The sequence below is a fragment of the Acanthaster planci genome, linkage group LG17, assembly GCF_054643075.1.
Source record: "Acanthaster planci isolate LZ-2023a linkage group LG17, COTS_SCS, whole genome shotgun sequence".
In the NCBI taxonomy this organism is placed as follows: Eukaryota; Metazoa; Echinodermata; class Asteroidea; order Valvatida; family Acanthasteridae; genus Acanthaster; species Acanthaster planci.
In genome coordinates, this window is record NC_141793.1 from 2,264,381 (window position 1) to 2,283,715 (window position 19,335).

At 44.0% G+C, this 19,335-nt stretch overlaps 2 protein-coding genes across 2 annotated transcripts; both read right to left on the minus strand.

Annotated features, from left to right (window-relative positions):
- Window positions 1-255: 255 nt before the first annotated feature.
- Window positions 256-11,589, minus strand: LOC110982595 (elongator complex protein 2-like). The gene is made up of 18 exons (XM_022241129.2): window positions 11,233-11,589; window positions 9,649-9,825; window positions 9,034-9,283; window positions 8,444-8,575; window positions 7,773-7,916; window positions 7,169-7,264; window positions 6,555-6,655; window positions 6,166-6,303; window positions 5,726-5,881; window positions 4,518-4,619; window positions 4,220-4,309; window positions 3,656-3,815; window positions 3,301-3,431; window positions 2,636-2,831; window positions 2,063-2,184; window positions 1,692-1,846; window positions 1,117-1,218; window positions 256-653 (listed from the first exon to the last, which is right to left on the minus strand). The coding sequence occupies exons 1-18, from the start codon at window positions 11,359-11,361 to the stop codon at window positions 500-502; spliced, it is 2,535 nt and encodes an 844-aa protein (XP_022096821.2). The 5' UTR covers window positions 11,362-11,589; the 3' UTR covers window positions 256-499.
- Window positions 11,590-11,722: 133 nt separating this feature from the next.
- LOC110982594 (BRCA1-associated RING domain protein 1-like) lies at window positions 11,723-19,069 on the minus strand. The gene is made up of 9 exons (XM_022241128.2): window positions 18,877-19,069; window positions 18,584-18,640; window positions 16,665-18,252; window positions 16,134-16,214; window positions 15,214-15,386; window positions 14,766-14,926; window positions 14,285-14,473; window positions 13,268-13,389; window positions 11,723-12,806 (listed from the first exon to the last, which is right to left on the minus strand). The coding sequence occupies exons 1-9, from the start codon at window positions 18,948-18,950 to the stop codon at window positions 12,468-12,470; spliced, it is 2,784 nt and encodes a 927-aa protein (XP_022096820.2). The 5' UTR covers window positions 18,951-19,069; the 3' UTR covers window positions 11,723-12,467.
- Window positions 19,070-19,335: the final 266 nt, after the last annotated feature.

Sequence of the window (19,335 nt, forward strand, 5' to 3'; positions counted from 1 at the left end):
TTTTATTAGAAAAAGAATTCAAGGCTTACACATTTTAGATGTTGGAGTCATATTTGAATAAAAAATGCAGCTTCAATCCCAGAGTAACCTCATGCAATTTGTGGGCCAAATCTTAATTAAAACTCCAATGTTTAAATTCTCCTTCCAAAGTTTTGGGCCAAAATTTCAAATACTCATCAATATATGTGGCTTCTCCTTAAAAAACCCAAGATGAATCTTCATTACAGGAAAACACAAAACATGACAAACATCACACAAACACAACCTGACAACATTTTATTCAGCCCTCTATCACAGAAACACAGGTTTTTCTTTTGAAACATCTAACAACAGATCAACTCTACCTTGGGTGAAAATAAATAAAATGTCACGAAATCGGCAAATGGACACCAGACTTGACCAAATTCGGATGCCAGTATGTGCAAACTGTGGGAGTTTCCAACAAAAACAAGTCCCAAACTTTCACAGACCGACACTCAGACTAAAACGTGACCGACGTTTATAACGAGTTGTGTGTGTTACTGTGGATCCGTACGCTGCCATCGGCACCGCAGCTAGCCAGCGCGAGTTGCGACCTCCCATCCTGGCCCTTGTCTTCACCTCTGACCTTTGGCCTCCACCTCAGTCTCTTGACCGTTGCCGTGTGGCACAGCCTGTTGATAAAAAGTGACAGATGACAGAATTACAGTGGTGCAAGAACCGAGACCATTCTTTGGTTGATTGGTCTTGGGTTCATACCCTGATTTGGTAAATAAAGCCAGTTGATATACAAACGATACAAGCCATCTCAAGATTCTACCATTCTACATAAGCAATGAGCCCCGATTGAGCAAAATTGTACATGGTATGAATGAAACTGACAAAGAACTTTTGCCTCGGCATCAAGTGCACAATTAGAAAAACTCTCGACATCATTGATCTTTTCTTGATGGTGCTTGTGTGTGGTTGGGATACCCAGGCTGGCGCTCAGAAAGTCAATGCTTATTAACAAGGATCCCTCTCAACTCCGCTGGCCCCATCCTGGAACGAGTGCAGAGCAGGATACTCAGCCAGGAACCTGGAGAAATAAAACCTGCTGTGGTCAGACCTCCTGTCCTTGGTTTTTGTCAAACTTACTGTGTTGGGAAGCGGAAACACGTCTGCCAGCCATTGGATTTCTCCGAGTTCCATTTCAGTACGGACATCGCTCCCGAGTCTAGCCCAACAGCGATGATGTAACTGCAATAAAACAAGCAAGAAATATCGACAACTTGGAGCTCACGCAGTCAAACTCGGGCACAAAGCCAGATCCATCTTTAGACTTCCATCAAAGTAGAAGCCCTTCAAGACACTTTCTGAAGAAAGCTGAATTCCACGCTCAAGGTTTTGTTGCGCACAATTTTGCCGATCTCGTAAAACTGCCACATCGTGATAGCCTTCAAGAAGTTAAGCTGTGATGACTACACTTGTTCTCTCATTCCATACAACTGAGCAAATTGAAATAAATGTTTAGAAATCACACTTGGGTTTTTTCCCCTCCCCTAAGTATTTCTTTTACTCCGCCCACAAAGTGAATAGTCTGGTACTGTTGATTGGGAGTCCAGGCAAAACAAGACTGTGGAATGGCATGACAAGTTTCACTCCTATTCAAGCTGACAATGCTCAGATTGTAGTCTGGACACTTAGAACTTACAAATGCTCTCGTAATTTACCTTCCGTCAACACTGCTCAAGGTGGGGGCAAAGTCGACTGCCGTCACCGAATCCTTCAGGTCCACAGGCACTGAGCATGCCTGGTAGTTACCCAGACAACCAGATGCTGCCGCCTCCCCATCCTGACCGGATGACCTCTGACCCCAAACAATGACCTGGAAATTTCCAATTGTAAGATTGACATTGTAAACCACGTTTAAAATCGTACAATTAAAATGATTTAACAGAAAACTATAAAAAGTCAACCTCTGAATAATTCCGGATTGTGTAGAATTTCGTAAAAGAAGCCTTTGCAAATTTCCAAGAGACAAATTAAACATCTGCCCGGCGATTTCTGCAGGAAGGTGACAGGCCAAAGGTCAGCCACTTACTTTCTTGTCTCGTGATGCTGTAGCAAAGTACCGATCATCGTGTGACCAGGAACAAGACCAGATGATGCGCGTGTGGATTGAGGTTTTCTTGTCTGTGCACGCCACCAACGTATATGGACAGCCTGCAGACAACATGACGGAAACTGACATCAGGCTTTGTACTTCTCAAAAGTTTTAAAAGTTAGATTTGAAGCCTAGTACAGAAACACAAACAAGCTTTCGCAATCCCAATGATATTCCCAAAACCTTCAAACATTTTGATTTCTGATTTCCTGACAATGTCAAGGGTTGTGGTAAAGACCGTACCGGTCCATCTTGAACCACGTCCCGGATAAAATAACTAAAAAAATTTTATAGAGCCGCAATGAGAATTATATGTATAATGATGCATTTACAGAAAAATTAAACACTGAAAAAGGATCAAAATGTTACTGGAAACACGAGGCATTAAAGGTGAAGTTAAAACGATAAATGTGAACAATACAAGAACGACTAACATGTCAAAATATCATCACTTTGGATCTCAAGAATGGACAGAACAGACAACTTGATCCAACGTTTTTTTTCTCTTACCAGTGCCTGGCTGCTGGTTGGACTTTCTCTCCTGGAACAGCGACCAGGTCCTGTCTCTGGACACGGCCAGGAGATGGCGGCCGGAGTGGGAGAAGGCAAGCTGGGTCACGGTCAGCGAGTGGGCGGCAAGTTGGCCCAACTGCCGCCACGATGTGGTGTCCCAGAGAATCACGGTCGCGTACTCCGGCTTGGATGCCTACGGAGGAACACAGGGGAACAGATCGGCCTTTCTTCTTAGTAGAAATAGACCACTGTTTGTCAATGCATTCTGGGGACGGGCCACTTAAACTGTCTGAAAACTGTCTACTTTCTGGAAGGATCACGTCAGACACTCTGGGTGAATGCACTGCATGAATGGTAAGTTTTCACACTTTCACCAGTCGCGGGCCAGGGCGTGCATCGACTGATACCTGCGAGCTCGAGGGGGTTGGAAATAGATCTCTGGATACATCTCGCTGGGGTGGGAGATCTCAACCCAACAAAAGATTTGGAAAATGCTGTCTGACCAATAAGACGTCCAAATTTGACCTCGCAGAGTCACGCGTTTGCCCAACACATTCCAATGATACCATCCGGCATTACTTGGGCACCGAGCGTTGGCTCAACCCATCTCACGTCGGCGAGTAGGAAGTTATGTTCAAAGAGGAGATCTGTCCCAGACTCACCTTGCATGCCGAGGCTACGAGGCTGCCGTTGGGGTGGCTGGCGATGCTGAAGATTTCGTAGCTGTGACCATACAGCTTCTGCGTCTCCGGCCACAGGGTGTTCTGCAGCAGGTGCTCCTCCGTGGGTGGAGCTTGAGGTTAGAAAAATGGAAGGGGGTGCTAAATATTCACAAAATTGAAGCTACCAACTAACTCTGGTCACTTTTATCATTCATTCGTTCTAATCCCTCGATATCAATGTCTATAGACTACATTCTGGAAGGATCACGTCAGACACTCTGGGTGAATGCCCCGCATGAATAGTAAGTTTTCACACTTTCACCAGTCGCGGGCCAGGGCGTGCATCGACTGATACCTGCGAGCTCAAGGGGGTTGAAATAGATCTCTGGGTACATCTCGCTGGGGTGGGAGATCTCTCGGTCCGAGGTTGGCATGCCCGCCTCTCCCTGGAACACGGCTTTGTTGGACAAGCCCAGGGCGGGGACGCTCGCTCCTTCGGGGATGTCACTTTCCTTCTGCAGAAAATGAGAAACCAAAAAATTCCAGAGTGTCCGAGTAACAAATTACCCTGATCAATATCACACACTGGGAACCAGTCGCATGCAGTATCACATACATGAGATATCAGCTGGTAACCCTGCTTTGGATCTCCTAAATTGTCCATATTGTGGCATTGGTCTTGTATTCAATCAGAATACTCACACCCAACAGTACACATAAACTAGTTTTTTAAATGACTTGAAAAACTAAATTGAACGTTATTAAAAACATTTTTTTTACCTCCACAAAGGCACTGCATTGACCATGTTCAAGCAAGCGTCCACACAATAACGTGATCTCTGACTTGTCCAAGTGCGACCCCTGCCTGTATAGCAAACGGAAAACATAAACCTGGTTTGAATTCCAACAAAACCCTTACCCTGTCCTTGAGAGCCTGACTGACGTCCACATCAGATATCCTCCCGAAGTTCTCTATGAAATTCCTCGGTGCCTCAAACACTCTCACAACCTAGTAACGTATAAAAAAAAAAGAAATAAAACAATTGCTTAAGGGTTTCCCAGGAAAACAATTGGCAAAGATCCACTGAGCAGAAGATTGGCTTAGCCAATTTTGGCTGGTAACTATTTTGTGCAAACCAGATTTTTTCACGGCTCGTTTTACGACACCCCACAAAAGTCAAGTTGGTGAAAATATGAGAGAAGTTCTGGAGACGAACCTTTTCGTCGGCTCCCGAGGCTAGCTGGAACTGGTTGACCAATGTCAGACACTGCATGTCATAACCATGGACCTGGGGTCGCGCTATCTCATGCCATGTTGTCTACTCGCAAAAAAGACGGATTAAAGCAAGTACCAGTGCAAACGATGAATACCCTCCACTGACCACAGAAAATTTAGTCTTTGTCACTGCTTACTTCAAAAATATAACAGATGTGATGACCAGGGTAAATCTTCAATTATATCATCTGTGCTCATTTCTTTTGGCAAAGATCAAATATCACAAGCGGATTTGAACAAAACCTCGTAACATTTCACTTATTTACTGCAATAGAGTTTCAAATAATATACGTGATATGATGACTGTGGTTAAATTTTCAATCTTATTATCCACACTGATTTATACTGGCACACATCACAAGCAGATCTGAACCAAATTTTACGGCGTTTCATATGTGACCTGTCACCGCAAAATGAGCTGACAGTTGGAATTTTCAAAAATTGAGATATTGGTTTTTTTTTTAATTCAGCAGAAAGAGAGCTTTCCAATGGCATGTACATGGAACACTTAGGGTAGAAGTATAAGATGACAATGTGGCATTATTCTGGCAGCTTTGCGTCTTTGTTTACGACATTGTTTCAACATTTCAGACCAGGCACAAATAATGCTATCATCAGAATTGCTAAGAAAATGACATTTTAGATATGATCCTGTGAAACACTTGAATTAAATAGGAGGCAGGTTTCTCTCTCCAAATATTACAAAACCCCAAAATTGACCTCCACTTCAATATGACTTTCAACCCTCAAAATAGGACAGAGCGGGATGCAATTTTACTCTCATTTTGTCGCGATGGATCACATGTTTACAAGAATAGCGTTTCAAATAATGGCCCATCGGTGGCCCAAGCTAGCAAATTGAGTAACAAGTTGCTGGACCCTAAAAAGTTGTTGACTCTGAAAGAATCTTACACGGCGTAAATCAGTCAGCATCCTCAACACTTTCCATTTTAATAACATCCATGTTCATCAGGATGCCAAAATGAGGAATGTACCAAAAGTCACAACATACAGCTATGGAAACTAGAACAAACTTACTGATAGCCTGACCTCAGGATTCATTTTGTGGGGACCGCTCACAATTCTATTTCCCTTGTTGAAATAAATACTGATGTACAGACATCTTCATTTCTGTTGACTTTTGTTTACCTTGAAACCTTCCCTTTGCCAGGGAGCGTGCAGTCTCGTCGTCTGGTCCAAGCCGACACTCATCAGGAACTCTCCATTCTCTGGCTCCCAGACAATGTCCTGCACACCGGCATAGTGACCACTGACCACCGGCACAGGAGACCACTGGTCGGTCATCTGCAAAAAGAATTAAATAACAATAAACTTGTACCTTTCAAAAAGATTCTTGTAACAATGTTAAAATTCATACACCTCAGTCATTCAAATTAAGTAAGGGCACTAAAAGTTTGCCCAGGGCTGTCCCGGCGGTAACAAATACTTTAATCTTGGAGGTGGTCATTGGGCATAAGAGCTAGACTCAAATCATGACAGTTGGCAGCATAGAAACTTCTGTTCTTTTAGTTGATGACACAACTGTGATTTTTAAGGAGACCCTTTTATGGCATCTTACAAATACTCACCGAGTCTGGATTCGAAATGGCTTTTTTCCAGAGGTGAAATGCTCCCTGGTATCCGTGAGCCAAGATGGCATTCCCATCCGGGCCAAACTGACATCCGAACAGACCCAAGGTGTTACCACCCACCTCGCCTACCCTCACCTGAACAGGAGAGGAAAAAGAGAGATGATTGGTAGAATTCACCTTACATATGCATGAGCCAGTCAAGGAATTTCATTGGCCCGATCTATAACACGATGGCTTCGAGAAAAGAAGTTAGTTATTGATGTAATCTGAAAAAAAAATTACTTTGGAGGACAGCTTCAACAGGCCTGGATTATTGAAAAGTGAGAGACCCCTTTTTGAATCTTGATCTCTAAGGGACGTGGTCAGCAGGAATAAATTGGACTCACATGATCAAGCCACACCCCTGAGTCGCTGTCCAGCTTCCATACGATCATGGTCTTGTCCATGGAGGCGGAGAGTAGGCGGGGCTCTTGATGTCTCCTCCCATCTGTCCAGTGACCAAAACAAAAGAACAAAATCGACAATTTCAAAGGTAGAGCACTTGGACTGCAAACCACCGGGTTGGGGTAAGAATCCCTCCAGTTACAAAATTGCATCAAAGTCAGCATTCAGTTTTTCCAAGTACTGACTTGACAGACCTGGACCTATTGAGCTTTTCTTTCTACAGCAGAGCATCCAGGCACTCAGCCTACATGTCGAAGGTTCGATTCCCCCCTGCTGAAACATTTGTCAGTGGTCCACTGAGCAGACGGGCAGGTAACAATGTGACCTACAAAGCACACCTAGCACATACACCATCAGGGTGGACGTGGGTTCGATTCCACCCATACTTCCACTTCTTAAATTGAAACGGCCACAATTACATTGAACACAATGTTTCTGACACAGCCCCCTCCAAATTCAACATTTAAACCGCTGCTTGTTCTGAATTAAAAAGTTCTTATGTTGATACTGTCTGTCTTAAAAAATGGTTTGAACCGTGTACTGTTCTGTATCGTACCTTTGTAAGTTGCAGGGTGCCAGTGCAGACCGTAGACCCACTGTTCATGACCGGCCAGCACACTCTCCAACACCACGGAAAAATGGGCCTCGTCACCTGAATCAACAGTTACCTTCCTGTCAGAGTTGGAAAGTTGTTCTCCACAAAAATTGTGATTCTTGATGAAACTGACACATACACAGGTATATGGAGGTATGCACAGTCTTCACCAACAAAATGTAAATTGGACCATGGCCTCTGTGGCATGACAGAGTGGTGTCCCATTTGTCGCCAGAACGAGGAATGTACCACTGGGGGAGAAGATTGGATTTGAAAATTCAGTAAAGTCCAAATGAGTTGGTTCTGAGCTATAACCTGGAACTTGGCCTACAGGGCACAAGCTTCGTTGTACTTCTTAGTGTTGAAAAAAAAGTCCCTGCTTTTAATGCAAATGGATAGATATGTTTGATTCAGGCAGCACTGAAGCAAATTCAAAGCAAGTTCAGCTGGTTTTACTGCTCTCATTCATTTCGTTTCAAGTACAAAGCAGGTGACATGTCTTTCATTTGCTCCCTGGCAAAGTTTCAGAAAGTTAGAGGGTTCCATCTTTGACGTAACACTTTACCTTCCCAAGCTGCTTGGAATTTATTCCCTTTCAGCCTCAGCTCACCGTCATCCTGTTCTGCATCTCTGCTGTGGTCCGCCACGACTCTCCACAGACGGATGAAGCAATCTTGGGCGCAACTGGCCACGAGTACGTCGCCGTTATCTTAACGATTTGCACAGAGGGCACATGGAAGACAAAACAGCAAATTTAGCCTGTGAGTTCTTTGTTCAAGGAGTCTCTCATCATGATGATGCGAAACACTCTTGGCGTGTAGTGAGTCTTAAATAGTAACGGGACCAGTGGCACACATGCTTCCAGTTTGCAACTGGCTACCCGTCTCCCTTCTGAGCATAATAAAGACCAACAGGACCAGGGACCTGCCTGACCTACTTCATTCTCATTGGTCAGGGAAACCTTGCAATCCCTGGTATACACCGATTCCCAGATGTGACGGGCAACAAGTGTGAACCAGTGAAATACACAAGTGCAAGACAGCGCCCTCTTCAGTTTATGCACAGATCCATTAGATATCTATTTGCAATGAACTGTTCATAACTCCAGGACTTCGTCACCCTTATTGGGAACAACAATCATGACCTAAGTTCTTAGCTCTCAATCTCTTTTCCCCAACACTTGACAAATCTGTGGCAAAACTACGTTGAAAACAATTCAAGATTGATTTTTCCTACCGTCAGCGGTTATTTCTACCCCTCTGATCCAGTCCTCGTGCCCGCCAAGAGACAGACACTTTGTGAAGTGGCCGCCGGCTTCCTGGTAAAAATGCAGTTTCGTGTCGTCCCCGCCGAGGACAAGCAACGGCACTGTAAAACAGAACGGGTACTGAAGCTGTGTTTGCGGCACACTGGGGAGGAATTTCAACAATCTTGGCACCTTTCAGTGGCTGAACAACCTCTCAAACATTCAATTCTTTCAGTACCCAAGATGTCACATGTAATGTCAAGGATTATGTGCGCTGCCTCCATGCACCTCTGTCACTATTCTTACTTCAACCAGTCATATTCTTCTTGAGTTGCAATTCCATTCATAATCGTACAAAGTCACATCTAACGACAGAGCTGATTGGTTATGATAGGCCATGTCTGAATTAATCTGTAATGGCTAGAAATAACATGCGTTTATGTGAAATGCAAAAGGCCACTAGCCCATGGCTTCATTAGGCGTGTGTATAAATGTCAGCCATAGTCAAGCCATGTGGACATAGCCACAACTCAGAACAACTATCAAGTGCCCTCTGTACGATATGTAGTTTCCCGCCTACCGCTTGTGCCAGGTAGAACGTGCAATGCCACATCGAGGGCAAAGCCGCTGCCGAGCGCAATGCTCTGCTGGCAGGAAAACTCGCCGCCTATGTCAGCCCTCTGCCAGAGTTTCACAGTAGAATCGCCGGACACGCTGGCGACGAGCGTCGATGAACTAGGGGAGAGCTGGCCATCTGAGTCCGGTAGGTGGACAGCCTCTACAGCCGTCACGGCTCCCGTGTGACCTGTAAGTCTGGCGTGTTGCTGGTACTGTCCAGCGAGTCAAAGAAACGCAAGTCTAAGTGAAAACGCTACATTTTTCTACCCTCGTTATCCACAGTTACCCAATGTGGCCAGAAAAGGTCTAGTAACTGAACTTATCCAGCACTCTACACATGGCACACTCCTTTAACTTTCTCAAGGGGCATCAAGCCCTGTGTAAGCCAACAATTGCTGGTTCTGACCTTCCTCAATCCTGCCAAGTACTCAAAAAAATCTTGATGAATTTTGGAAGATCTGAGAGATTTCGGTAATAAAAAGTGGTATAATACACCCAAATGAACAAAAACCCTGTACATGTGTTAACTATAATTACACACACATGCAGCATCTTCGTATTTCCTTCTCAGGCCTACCTGAGTGCCAGTCCGTCTCCACACAATGATTACACCATCCTGGGATCCAGACACTAACTCTCTAAGTTCCAACTGTCCAGTCTCCTCCACGAAGGGACACTCTATCCACCTCACGCAGTTGACCTTCCCTCTGTGCCCGCTGAGCAGGCAGCAAATTTTCCCCGCTGAATCTGATGACTGTGGGGAAAAAAAAGACTGCTGTGCTGAAAATCTGACACTGGTGTCAGCAGGTCTCCGTCAGTGTGAACTTGATTATTTGCGACTTGAAACAAAAAGCTTTGCTCTAGGAACCATGCCAGACGCAGCACAGTGCATCAGCTGATGTGCTTTTGATGCAATTGGCAATCAACAGCAGCCAAACAATCTACCCATATTGAGACAATGCAAGCTAGTCCCGTTGACCACTGGCACTGTTGGATCCTGTGGTGGCTAGTAACCACAGACTCCCAGGCTGTTTGGCCATGGGGAGAGTTGACCTGCTGGATCTTGTCACACTGACAAGCCACTTGACAAATGATGCAGACTGATGCGTCTAGCCGAGTTTCTGGCCAGTACTAGTAGGCAGGATAGTCAGGGTTGATGGCACCCCATCGTAGGCATTACCAAAAAAAAAAAATTAATCCAAGATCTAAAATCCAAGATGTATGCATGAGTGGGCTTTACGTGGTCTGGACACAAGACTTGTTGATCATGACTTCTGGGAGTGCTACCAACGACTGCTTCCCAGTCAATACGTCTTGTGCCCTGACTACATATGGGCCTCTCCTGCGGTTTCGTTAGAGGACCATTTTCGTCCATAGACATATTGCGCCACGACTATCTACACGTGCGTATTTGAACGGGAGGAGGCGGCGAAAAGTTTAAGTGCTGAGCATGTGTCAAGCGAAAATAGTCGGACTTTAAAGTCAGAAATACCATTGAAGCCTCAATCGTTTGACGCTGGCATCTACGGAAGCAAGTAGGTGGTGATGAAGGTATTTTTGGTGAGTCTTTGGAATTTTTGAGAACCGTTTTCACCTTTATGTAATATCATGTTAGTTATTTATTAGTTATTAATATGATGCGTTAGTTATTAATATGATGATCCCGTCCAAAATAGAAAAAGAATACTAACATTCCACTCAAGAGAGCTACGCCATTTGTACGTGGGCTCTCTACAAACTCCTGATTTACTTTGCAGCTATTTTTTAAACATTCCCAATTGGAAAAACAACCGAAACAATAACTTTTTGGAAATAATGAAATTTTTGGGCGGCTGTTTTAGCGGTATGCAGGCGGTGGACAAAAATCTGGGATATTCATTCTCATGTCCTTCGCTAAGTTCACTTAGGCCTAAGTTGTTTCAAAAAATAAGGTAGACTCTGTTTCCTTAGATGTAGATTAAAGCAACAGGGTTCTGGAGCTAATAAACACCACATTTATAACCAATAGTCAACAGGTCAACATTTTTCATGTTGCTAACGTGTTCCCTACCTCTGTGGTCACGTTGGCCTCGACTCTACGGACCGCCCATGGCCAGTTGCTAAGAAAACGACTATTCTTCCTTCAGGCCTTAAAAGTATCTCCCAACTACAAGAAACTCACCTCTGTTTCATACAGTGCCACAGCATTAAATGTACCAAAAGCCACGAGTCCATTAGTGCCCCAATGCACGCAATGTGGAACCCGATTACAAGCGCAACTGATGTAGCATGTGTCCATGGAGGCCGCCATCTTTAAAAATTATCCCAGAATGCTTACGAAATTACACTGAATATTCATACCACAGTAGCACGTGATTACAAATAGCGAGAACACCATTGGTCAACAGTTACTGATTACAGCCCTGAAGTTATCAGTACAGGCGATTTTTTCGTTGAAACGTTCAAAATTGGTTGGTGGATCCAACATTTCAACTTTGATGTCATTTTCTTACAAGGGGCTTAGCTAATTATCCAGCCCTCCTTCAAGTATGAAGAAAAATTTCATGACCAACCCGCAGTGAACTATTTTATTAAAACAATATACTCTTTGCAATAAAGGCAAAAAAAAACAAAAAAAAACTAAAATATGATACCTGTACCAAACAGTCGTATGACTTAAAGCATATCAAGCGCTCTCTTTTGGCTGTTTCGGTACATGCTTTTCTTATCACTGTCAACAGCTAAGACAATTTGAATCTTAAATTCAAATATATTTCAATTAATTGAATGTTGATCATAATCAACCTCCTTTGAATTCAAATTAAAATGAAAACCATAATAAAATCAAAGCCTTGCTCTGAAACAATCTTTTGGTTTCACTACTGTGGTGATGTGGTTCAAATTAATTTTAAACTACAAGTTTGTTCACTAAAATTATTTGTAAGTATTATGAAATCCTTAAATGACTTTACAGTAAGCATCACTTGGTTTTCTGAAGTGGATAGCATTATTAAACCTTAAACTAACTTTAATATTATACTTTTCTTTGTTAGAAAAAAATTACATAATTGTACTGCTTTCAACAGCGTTTCCAAATGTTTTCACTCTGGTACGCAAATAATGAATAAGTTCATGAGGTGACAGATTGAAAATTGTGTTCTGCGAGGTGGGCGTTCAAGCCAATCATGAAACAAAATTAATCCTTCAAATTCATTTGATTTATACAACAAAAAATATTCACTGCATTTCAAAAATTGCAACACAAGATTCCATATTCGGAATCACTTTGTGTTTCAAAATTTCTTCTGGGTGTCAAAAAATTTCTTTAATCATTCGGCAGGAAGCTTTAAGTTGTTTCTTTGTATTAGACTGGCAACATGAGTTCAGACAAGAGACACAGATCACCATGCTCAATTCTTAATCGGGCAAGTCTAGAAGCTCAAACTGTGAAATGCAGTCCATGAGCCAGGAAACAGGTGCCGTGCACAACTTCCCTGTCCGGACCCTTGGGGGCGCCCTGCTGCCCCCGTGGTCGTGGATGATGTAGTACGAGCAGGCGGCCAGCTCGGATCCAGGGCGTGCATGGTACGGTATCGTCGCCGAGGCCTGCACGACGTCGTCGTCCGGTTTGGGTTGGCGGCTGAGGATTGTTCCGCCACCGTTCCTGATGAGCTGCACGATCTCATCCCTGGAGGGCGTGGGCGGGCTGAACGTGCTGTGCAGGTAGAAATGGCAGCCGTCCAAGAGTCCAGGGAGCTTGGTCGACCAAAATCAAAGAACAGAAAAAACTCAAATTAATTACAAAAGCTACGAATACCAACGACAAAAAACAAAAAGCAACAGAGCAGATTTAATCAATGTGGAATCCATTCCTCAACCTCTTGCTTTGAATTTCTGGCGAAAATCTATTATTCGTTACGTTCAGTAATTAATCTACTTTCAAATGAACGTTGTCCAAATATAAATTTATACCAACCGTTCTAAATTGCAGAATAAAAACTTACAAAGACACAACTAGGAATATGTATAACCTCGGAACACTTGCAAAAATTCATAATATTACTTAGTTTAAGAGTATAACAATGCAATGCGCCCTGGTATTAAGTAAAATCTAGGACTAGATTGCCCAGCGTTCCTAAGAAATGCACTGGCTGGTGGTATGATTACGAAGGCAGGGTGAAAAAATGCTCAACTCTTGAGCCTTAGCAATGACGCACCTGCTGTTCGGCATTCTTGCGACCTTTCTGGGCCCCCGAGCTAGAGGGCAGCGTTATGGTTCCCTTGACTTCAAACTTGCACTCTGCAGCTCGTGATTTTGTTTTCAAACACTCTACTGCCCCTGACAGATAGAAAACATAGCACTATGAAGAACAGGTTCAGAAGTCATTAGGAATGAGTAGCAGCATCGTAGTCGAGACTTTCTGAGACCATCACAAGATGAGCACAAGAACTCAAATCTGAATTCGAGACCAGAGCTATTCAAATGAACTAAAACAGTTTGTCGTTCACTTTGTCATTAGTGACTGGTCTTGTGACTGGTCTTGTGTCTGGTGAAAAACAAGTCTTGAGACAGGTCTAGTGTTTTGTGGCCAGTCTTGTGTCTGGTCTTGTGTCTGGTCTTGTGCCTGAGTCTTGTGTCAGGTCTTGTGTCTGGTCTTGTGTCTGGTCTTGTGCCTGAGTCTTGTGCCCAGTCTTGTGTCTGGTCTTGTGCCCAGTCTTGTGTCAGGTCTTGTGCCCAGTCTTGTGTCAGGTCTTGTGCCCAGTCTTGTGTCTGGTCTTGTGCCCAGTCTTGTGTCAGGTCTTGTGCCCAGTCTTGTGTCTGGTCTTGTGCCCAGTCTTGTGTCAGGTCTTGTGCCCAGTCTTGTGTCTGGTCTTGTGCCCAGTCTTGTGTCAGGTCTTGTGCCCAGTCTTGTGTCTGGTCTTGTGCCCAGTCTTGTGTCAGGTCTTGTGCCCAGTCTTGTGTCTGGTCTTGTGCCTGAGTCTTGTGCCCAGTCTTGTGTCAGGTCTTAAAACTGGTCTAATCGTAAAAGTACTGGGGAAGAAGACAAGCAAAAAAAAAAAAAAAACGATCAAGAAACTTGGGACTTAACATTGACTGTTCATGGCAGGATTTCGCGGTAAGAATTCTCTTAAAGCATCTACTGCACATAAAAAAATACACTCATCGGGCTTGTTTAAATCAAACATACGGTTCACTCCGCTTTTGAAATTTTGTAATTAATCCAAGTAGTTACAGTTGAAGGAGACAATCCAAACTCCGGCCAGGATTGCGTTCAGGTATTTCATGGTCCTCATGCATAGGTTGTCACGGTTACAGGAGGCCACTAGGTGGGTGACCGCCGGCCCAAATTCGCTGACGACGCGTCCGCCCCCGAGAAGCTTGGCGCAGGCCTGGAGCTGTTTCCGTTCGGCATCTTTCAGGCCTGGAATTCAAGAAATGAGAATGGAAAGAGCAAAGTTGGCGAAGACTGGTTGAGAAGAATAAAATCAAACGAATGATTGTGTTCATTATTCCAAAATATGACATTTCTTTCTAGGAACTTCTCTGTAAAACCTTAGTTGAAAAGATCACAAATTTAGGGGAAAAAAGGCCGAGCGTGGTCAACTTATTTGCCTTGTAATCGCCAGATTTCTGTACCGTTTACACTGTTGTGCATATCGATGAGTTACTTTCCACTCTTCAGTATTTGAAGTTTTGAGAAACAAATGCCGAACCTGTTCCAAGGAGAACCACCGGCTGATTTCTTGCCAGTGCTGACTTCTGAGATGCGGTAACCATGGCGTTGGTATCCATGGTGATCAGCGGTTTAGTTCTCAGTGCCTTCTTCATCGGTTCCAAATTTGTGTAATCAGCCGGTGTCAGACCGTGCATGTTTCTGGAGGTCAGAGATGACAAAAACGTCAGATATACAAATATGAACTGATATTTCAGGAATACCACGTCGATTTAAATAGACAGCCTTTGAATGCTAAAATGGGTTAGTTTCGTGGAGAAAAAGTTCAATGTTTTTCTTCTCCACATTCAACTTTAATCTTTCTACTTGGAATATAAGTGCACTGTAGTTGGTTGAACTTTGTAATAAATCTCTGACATTGAATGGGTGAGGGAAAAAAAATTAGACTTGTATAAAAACATGCAATGGCTCAAGATGTGCGTGTGTACCGGACTTCTAGCGAGGCGCCTCTCTCCAGCAAGAGTTTCACGACGTCCAGCCTGTAGTTCATGACGGCATCGTGGAGGGGGGAATCGTGCTCAAAGCCAGGGGTGTTGATCAGCGCTCCGTGGTCAAGCAAAACGGTGACGATGGATGCGTGGCCATGGTTACAGGCCTCATGCTTTTTATGAGGAAAATTAAGACTATTCTCATATCCTCAAACAGTGGTTTTATTACAAGCAAAACTAAAAGCAGTCTGTGAAAATATGTGATAATATAACATTTTTCTTGTAGGTTTAAAAAAACTGTCTCTTATCAGACAAACAAGAGTCTTCAATACCATTTTGGTGTTTCCCATTTCTGAATAGGGCTGAGTCAATTTGAATAATTTGCTATTTGAATATTCGACCTTCAATTTGATCAAATATTCGAATGTTTGACTGTACCAACCAGCAGACTGCTGTTTATTGAACCATATACAAAATCAATTGCAATAACGCACACAATTGTACATTATAATCACTATAATAGCTTCCCGTGTCTAGGAGTATTTCCAGCCACACTTTAGCAAGATTTAGAGATGAACAATACTTCTTGCCTTGTTGAAAATTTCTATTCCTTTTAAATCCTTTAAGAATTTACTTTTTGAGTCGTAAGATTTCTGTCACTTTTCATTTGAATCTGCTTGAAACAAGCCTCCATAGTGCAATTTTTCTCATTTAGAACAAAGGAAAATTCTGCCCTCCTTTTCAGGAATTTTGCATTTCAATATTCAAATTAGTAAAATATTTGAATATTCAATGATCGAATCCGATGGAATATTGGAAACAGCCCTGTTTCTGAAACTTTTCAGTGACATTTGAAAGGTTCAGTTGCTTCCAAGTTTTCCTATACTATGTGACTTCCGTGATAATTTCCTTGAACATACCAATGGTGTCCATCCGGCATTATCCTTGACATTTGGATCTGCACCGTCCTGAAGAAGTTGCCTGGCTGAGCCAAGGTTGCCCTGAAAAATGACACAAAGAAAGCAAAGGTTTAGATTGAAACACCTTTGCCCATTGAAATTGGTCCTCAAAACTTGGCTTATTCCCGAGTTTTTTACACTCTGTTTCGAACCACGGCAGTTCCCGTAACGGTGTTCAGAAAAACTGTAAAGGTCATCTCAAGTTTTCCAAATATATTTCCAAAGCACATGTAAACATCACGGATTTGTGTCGCACTGAAAAATTTACACAACAAATTGAATATCGAAAACTTTCATCAACTTTTTCAAACCACTCTGGAAACTCGAGTGTAAGGCTAAGGGAAGATTTAGGCAGATGCGGGTAAATTCTTCAGGTTTTAACTTCACGAAATCCTTGGCAACTCAGATCAGTCATTTGGAAAAGAAACGCTGGTGTAAAAAGACTGTGGAGTGTGAATAAAGTAATAAACTCAATAGGACTGAAGGATTGACCTTGATGGCGGCAATGTGCAGTGGCGTCTCCCCACGTTTGTTCCTCTTCACAGCGGCGCGGCCGTTTCTTGGCGAGGTTGCTGGCCTCTCCGAACCATGGGCATTCTGTGAGGAGCTGGGTGCCGCAGCTTCTTTCCTCGCAGGTTCACGGGAGACCTTCGGGGAGGGAGACTGGGCACTGGACCTCTTTCTCGTCTGACGAGTCGACCGAGTTTGAAGACTGTTTTCAGCCGACGAGTTTGCATTTCTCCTGCTCCTCTTGTGGGACTGTCCGCCGTTTTGGGCCTCAACATTCTGAGGGGGCGGACTGCTGTCTGTGGTGAATGCATCGTCTTTGCCTTGCCTCTTCTTGAGGTGTGAGGGAGAGTCTTTCTCAGGTGTTTTAGGAACTGTCCCAGGTGAAGACCTGTGTCTCCTTTGGCCTGTGTCTGTTGTCAGCAGTGGTAGTGATTTGATGGTGTGTTCGGCCGAGCTGGAGGTTTCTGCCTTCTTGTTGTGGACCCGTTTGTTTAGTCTCTGTTTTGAGGAGGCGGTGGTAAGGGGTGCAGTGTCTGCAGGAGCTGAACTGGAAGCTTGTACAGTTTGAGGATCTCTCTGCGTCTGTCTTGGGGACTGCCTAGTTGGCCTGACGCCCGGCGGATGACGGTCGTAAGCTTTTCTGTCAGGATTTTTGCAGCGGTTTGGCAGAGGGGCATCACTACTGGCTTTCATGGGCAGGTCTCCATCAGCAAGATTTGAGGCATCAAGATTGCTTGCCGTCGCGTAACCGCTTTCCTGGGTGCTGTTTGGAGTGGGGATCGTGGGATCGACAGGACATTCATCTTGGGACAAGAGCTCCGCACTGCTGCTGTTCTGGTGTAAACACTGCCCCTGGTCTGTACCGACGGAGAACGACACGTGCCGCGCCGACCTCTCTGAGTCAAACCCACTCTCTGACTCCTCGCTGGCTGCTCTTGGGGCAAAATCGCCGCGTAGCCAGCGGAGGTTGGCCGCGGCCACCCGCTGCCGCTTGATCACTTTTGCGTCCTGCCTCCTGGCCCGCTTCTTGGCAGCGGGCTTGGGGCGTTGCGGGGAGGGAACAAAGTCGTAAACAGACATGGCATCAAGGATATCACTCTCGCTGCTGGAAGAGCTGGCCAAAGGCACTCTATTCTTCTCATTTTCTCGGACGACAAAAGGAAGGCCGTCCACTCCGTCTGTCCTCGAGCCCTTTTTCCCTTCTTTCTGTCCTACACCCTGGGATAGAAACTGCCGTCTTTTATGCACTTTTGTCTCTGTAGTTTTCGGTTCGGGGAAAGTATTTCGAGTACGCAACACTCCTCTGCTGGTGCCATCAACCTCCACGGCTACGAAGGCTTTAGGATCACCATTGGCCAATTCACGGACCTCTAACTCAACCTGTTGCTCAGTTGGCACGGTGACCTTCTCATCTTTGTTGCCTCTGCTGACCTCTGGGTTAATGACGGAGCAGAGCTTGGCGTAGAGGCCCACAACACTGGCCAGCTCACGCTTCAGCTGGAGATCTCTCACCCAGGCTGGGGCATGGCATATGGGGCACGTCTTCCCGAGGTGGGCGCCAACACAAGATCTAAACCAGCAGATAAAAAAGCTATGAGAAAACAGCAGCACGAAACAACAAAATGTGCAAAAGTTCTCTTGTCGACAGAGAACATTCAACAAATGAGGAAAATTATACTGGAGACAAAAGTAACAAAAGGATGACGTTGAATATTAATAACTATATCGGTATTCAAATCCTGAAAAGAAAGCTAATTGTTTTCTCAGCAAGGAGTTAGGCCTACAAGTTGATAACGTAAGTCCTTTAAATTGTAGCATTTCTGCACCATCCTTTAGCTTGATAAAGGATTAAAAGACTCAAAGACTCAAGCACTGGTATAAATAAGTGTGATTAGGCCTACCTGCAAAACAGGTGATCACATGAGCCCAAAGTGCATGGTTCCCGAAGGAGTTTCTCACTGTTCATAAAAAAGGAAATTAATATTAATTATTGCATCGTTAATGTTATTAAACAAAGGCGTTAGTCATGTTAGTAGGGTAATGCCTCAAAAACAAATGACTTTAGTCTTTTTCTAGTCTTTTCTAAATCAAATCCTGGAGTCAAAGAGGACATCTTCCTTTACATAAATAGAATTACAGGCCTACACGTAGCCTAGGCCAAATTCGCCATGTTGGCCTATTCCGTCGTGCTTACCAAACTCCACATCCCAGCGATTTCTCCAGTTTTCTGACAGCTTCTCTTGTACAATGCCAATCACAAGGCTCCATGATTCGTCAAGCATGCCAAGGTGAACTAGAATGTTTGGAAAGCAAGCTAAAATGTCTCCAAATACAACGAACGGTGTAGACCTAACAGCACTGTGGGCCACTCCAGTAGCAGAACGAAAAAACGCGCCAGTTGACCCTATCAACAGAGGGCGCTCTTCCAAATGTATGGCTCTCTGGTTTGTTATACCAGACGATGCCGGAAAATGGACTTGGTAATCAGCTTTACTCACAAAAGTGCTTATGAAAGTTCAAACATTTGAAAAAGAGCTCCTTCGATTTAAAACCTTCGAAGTCGCATTTTTGCCACTTAAAATAAGTACTTGCATGGCAGCCATCTGATGAAAACAAATATGTCGACTCAACCACACCCGTCACAGCGCTAGGA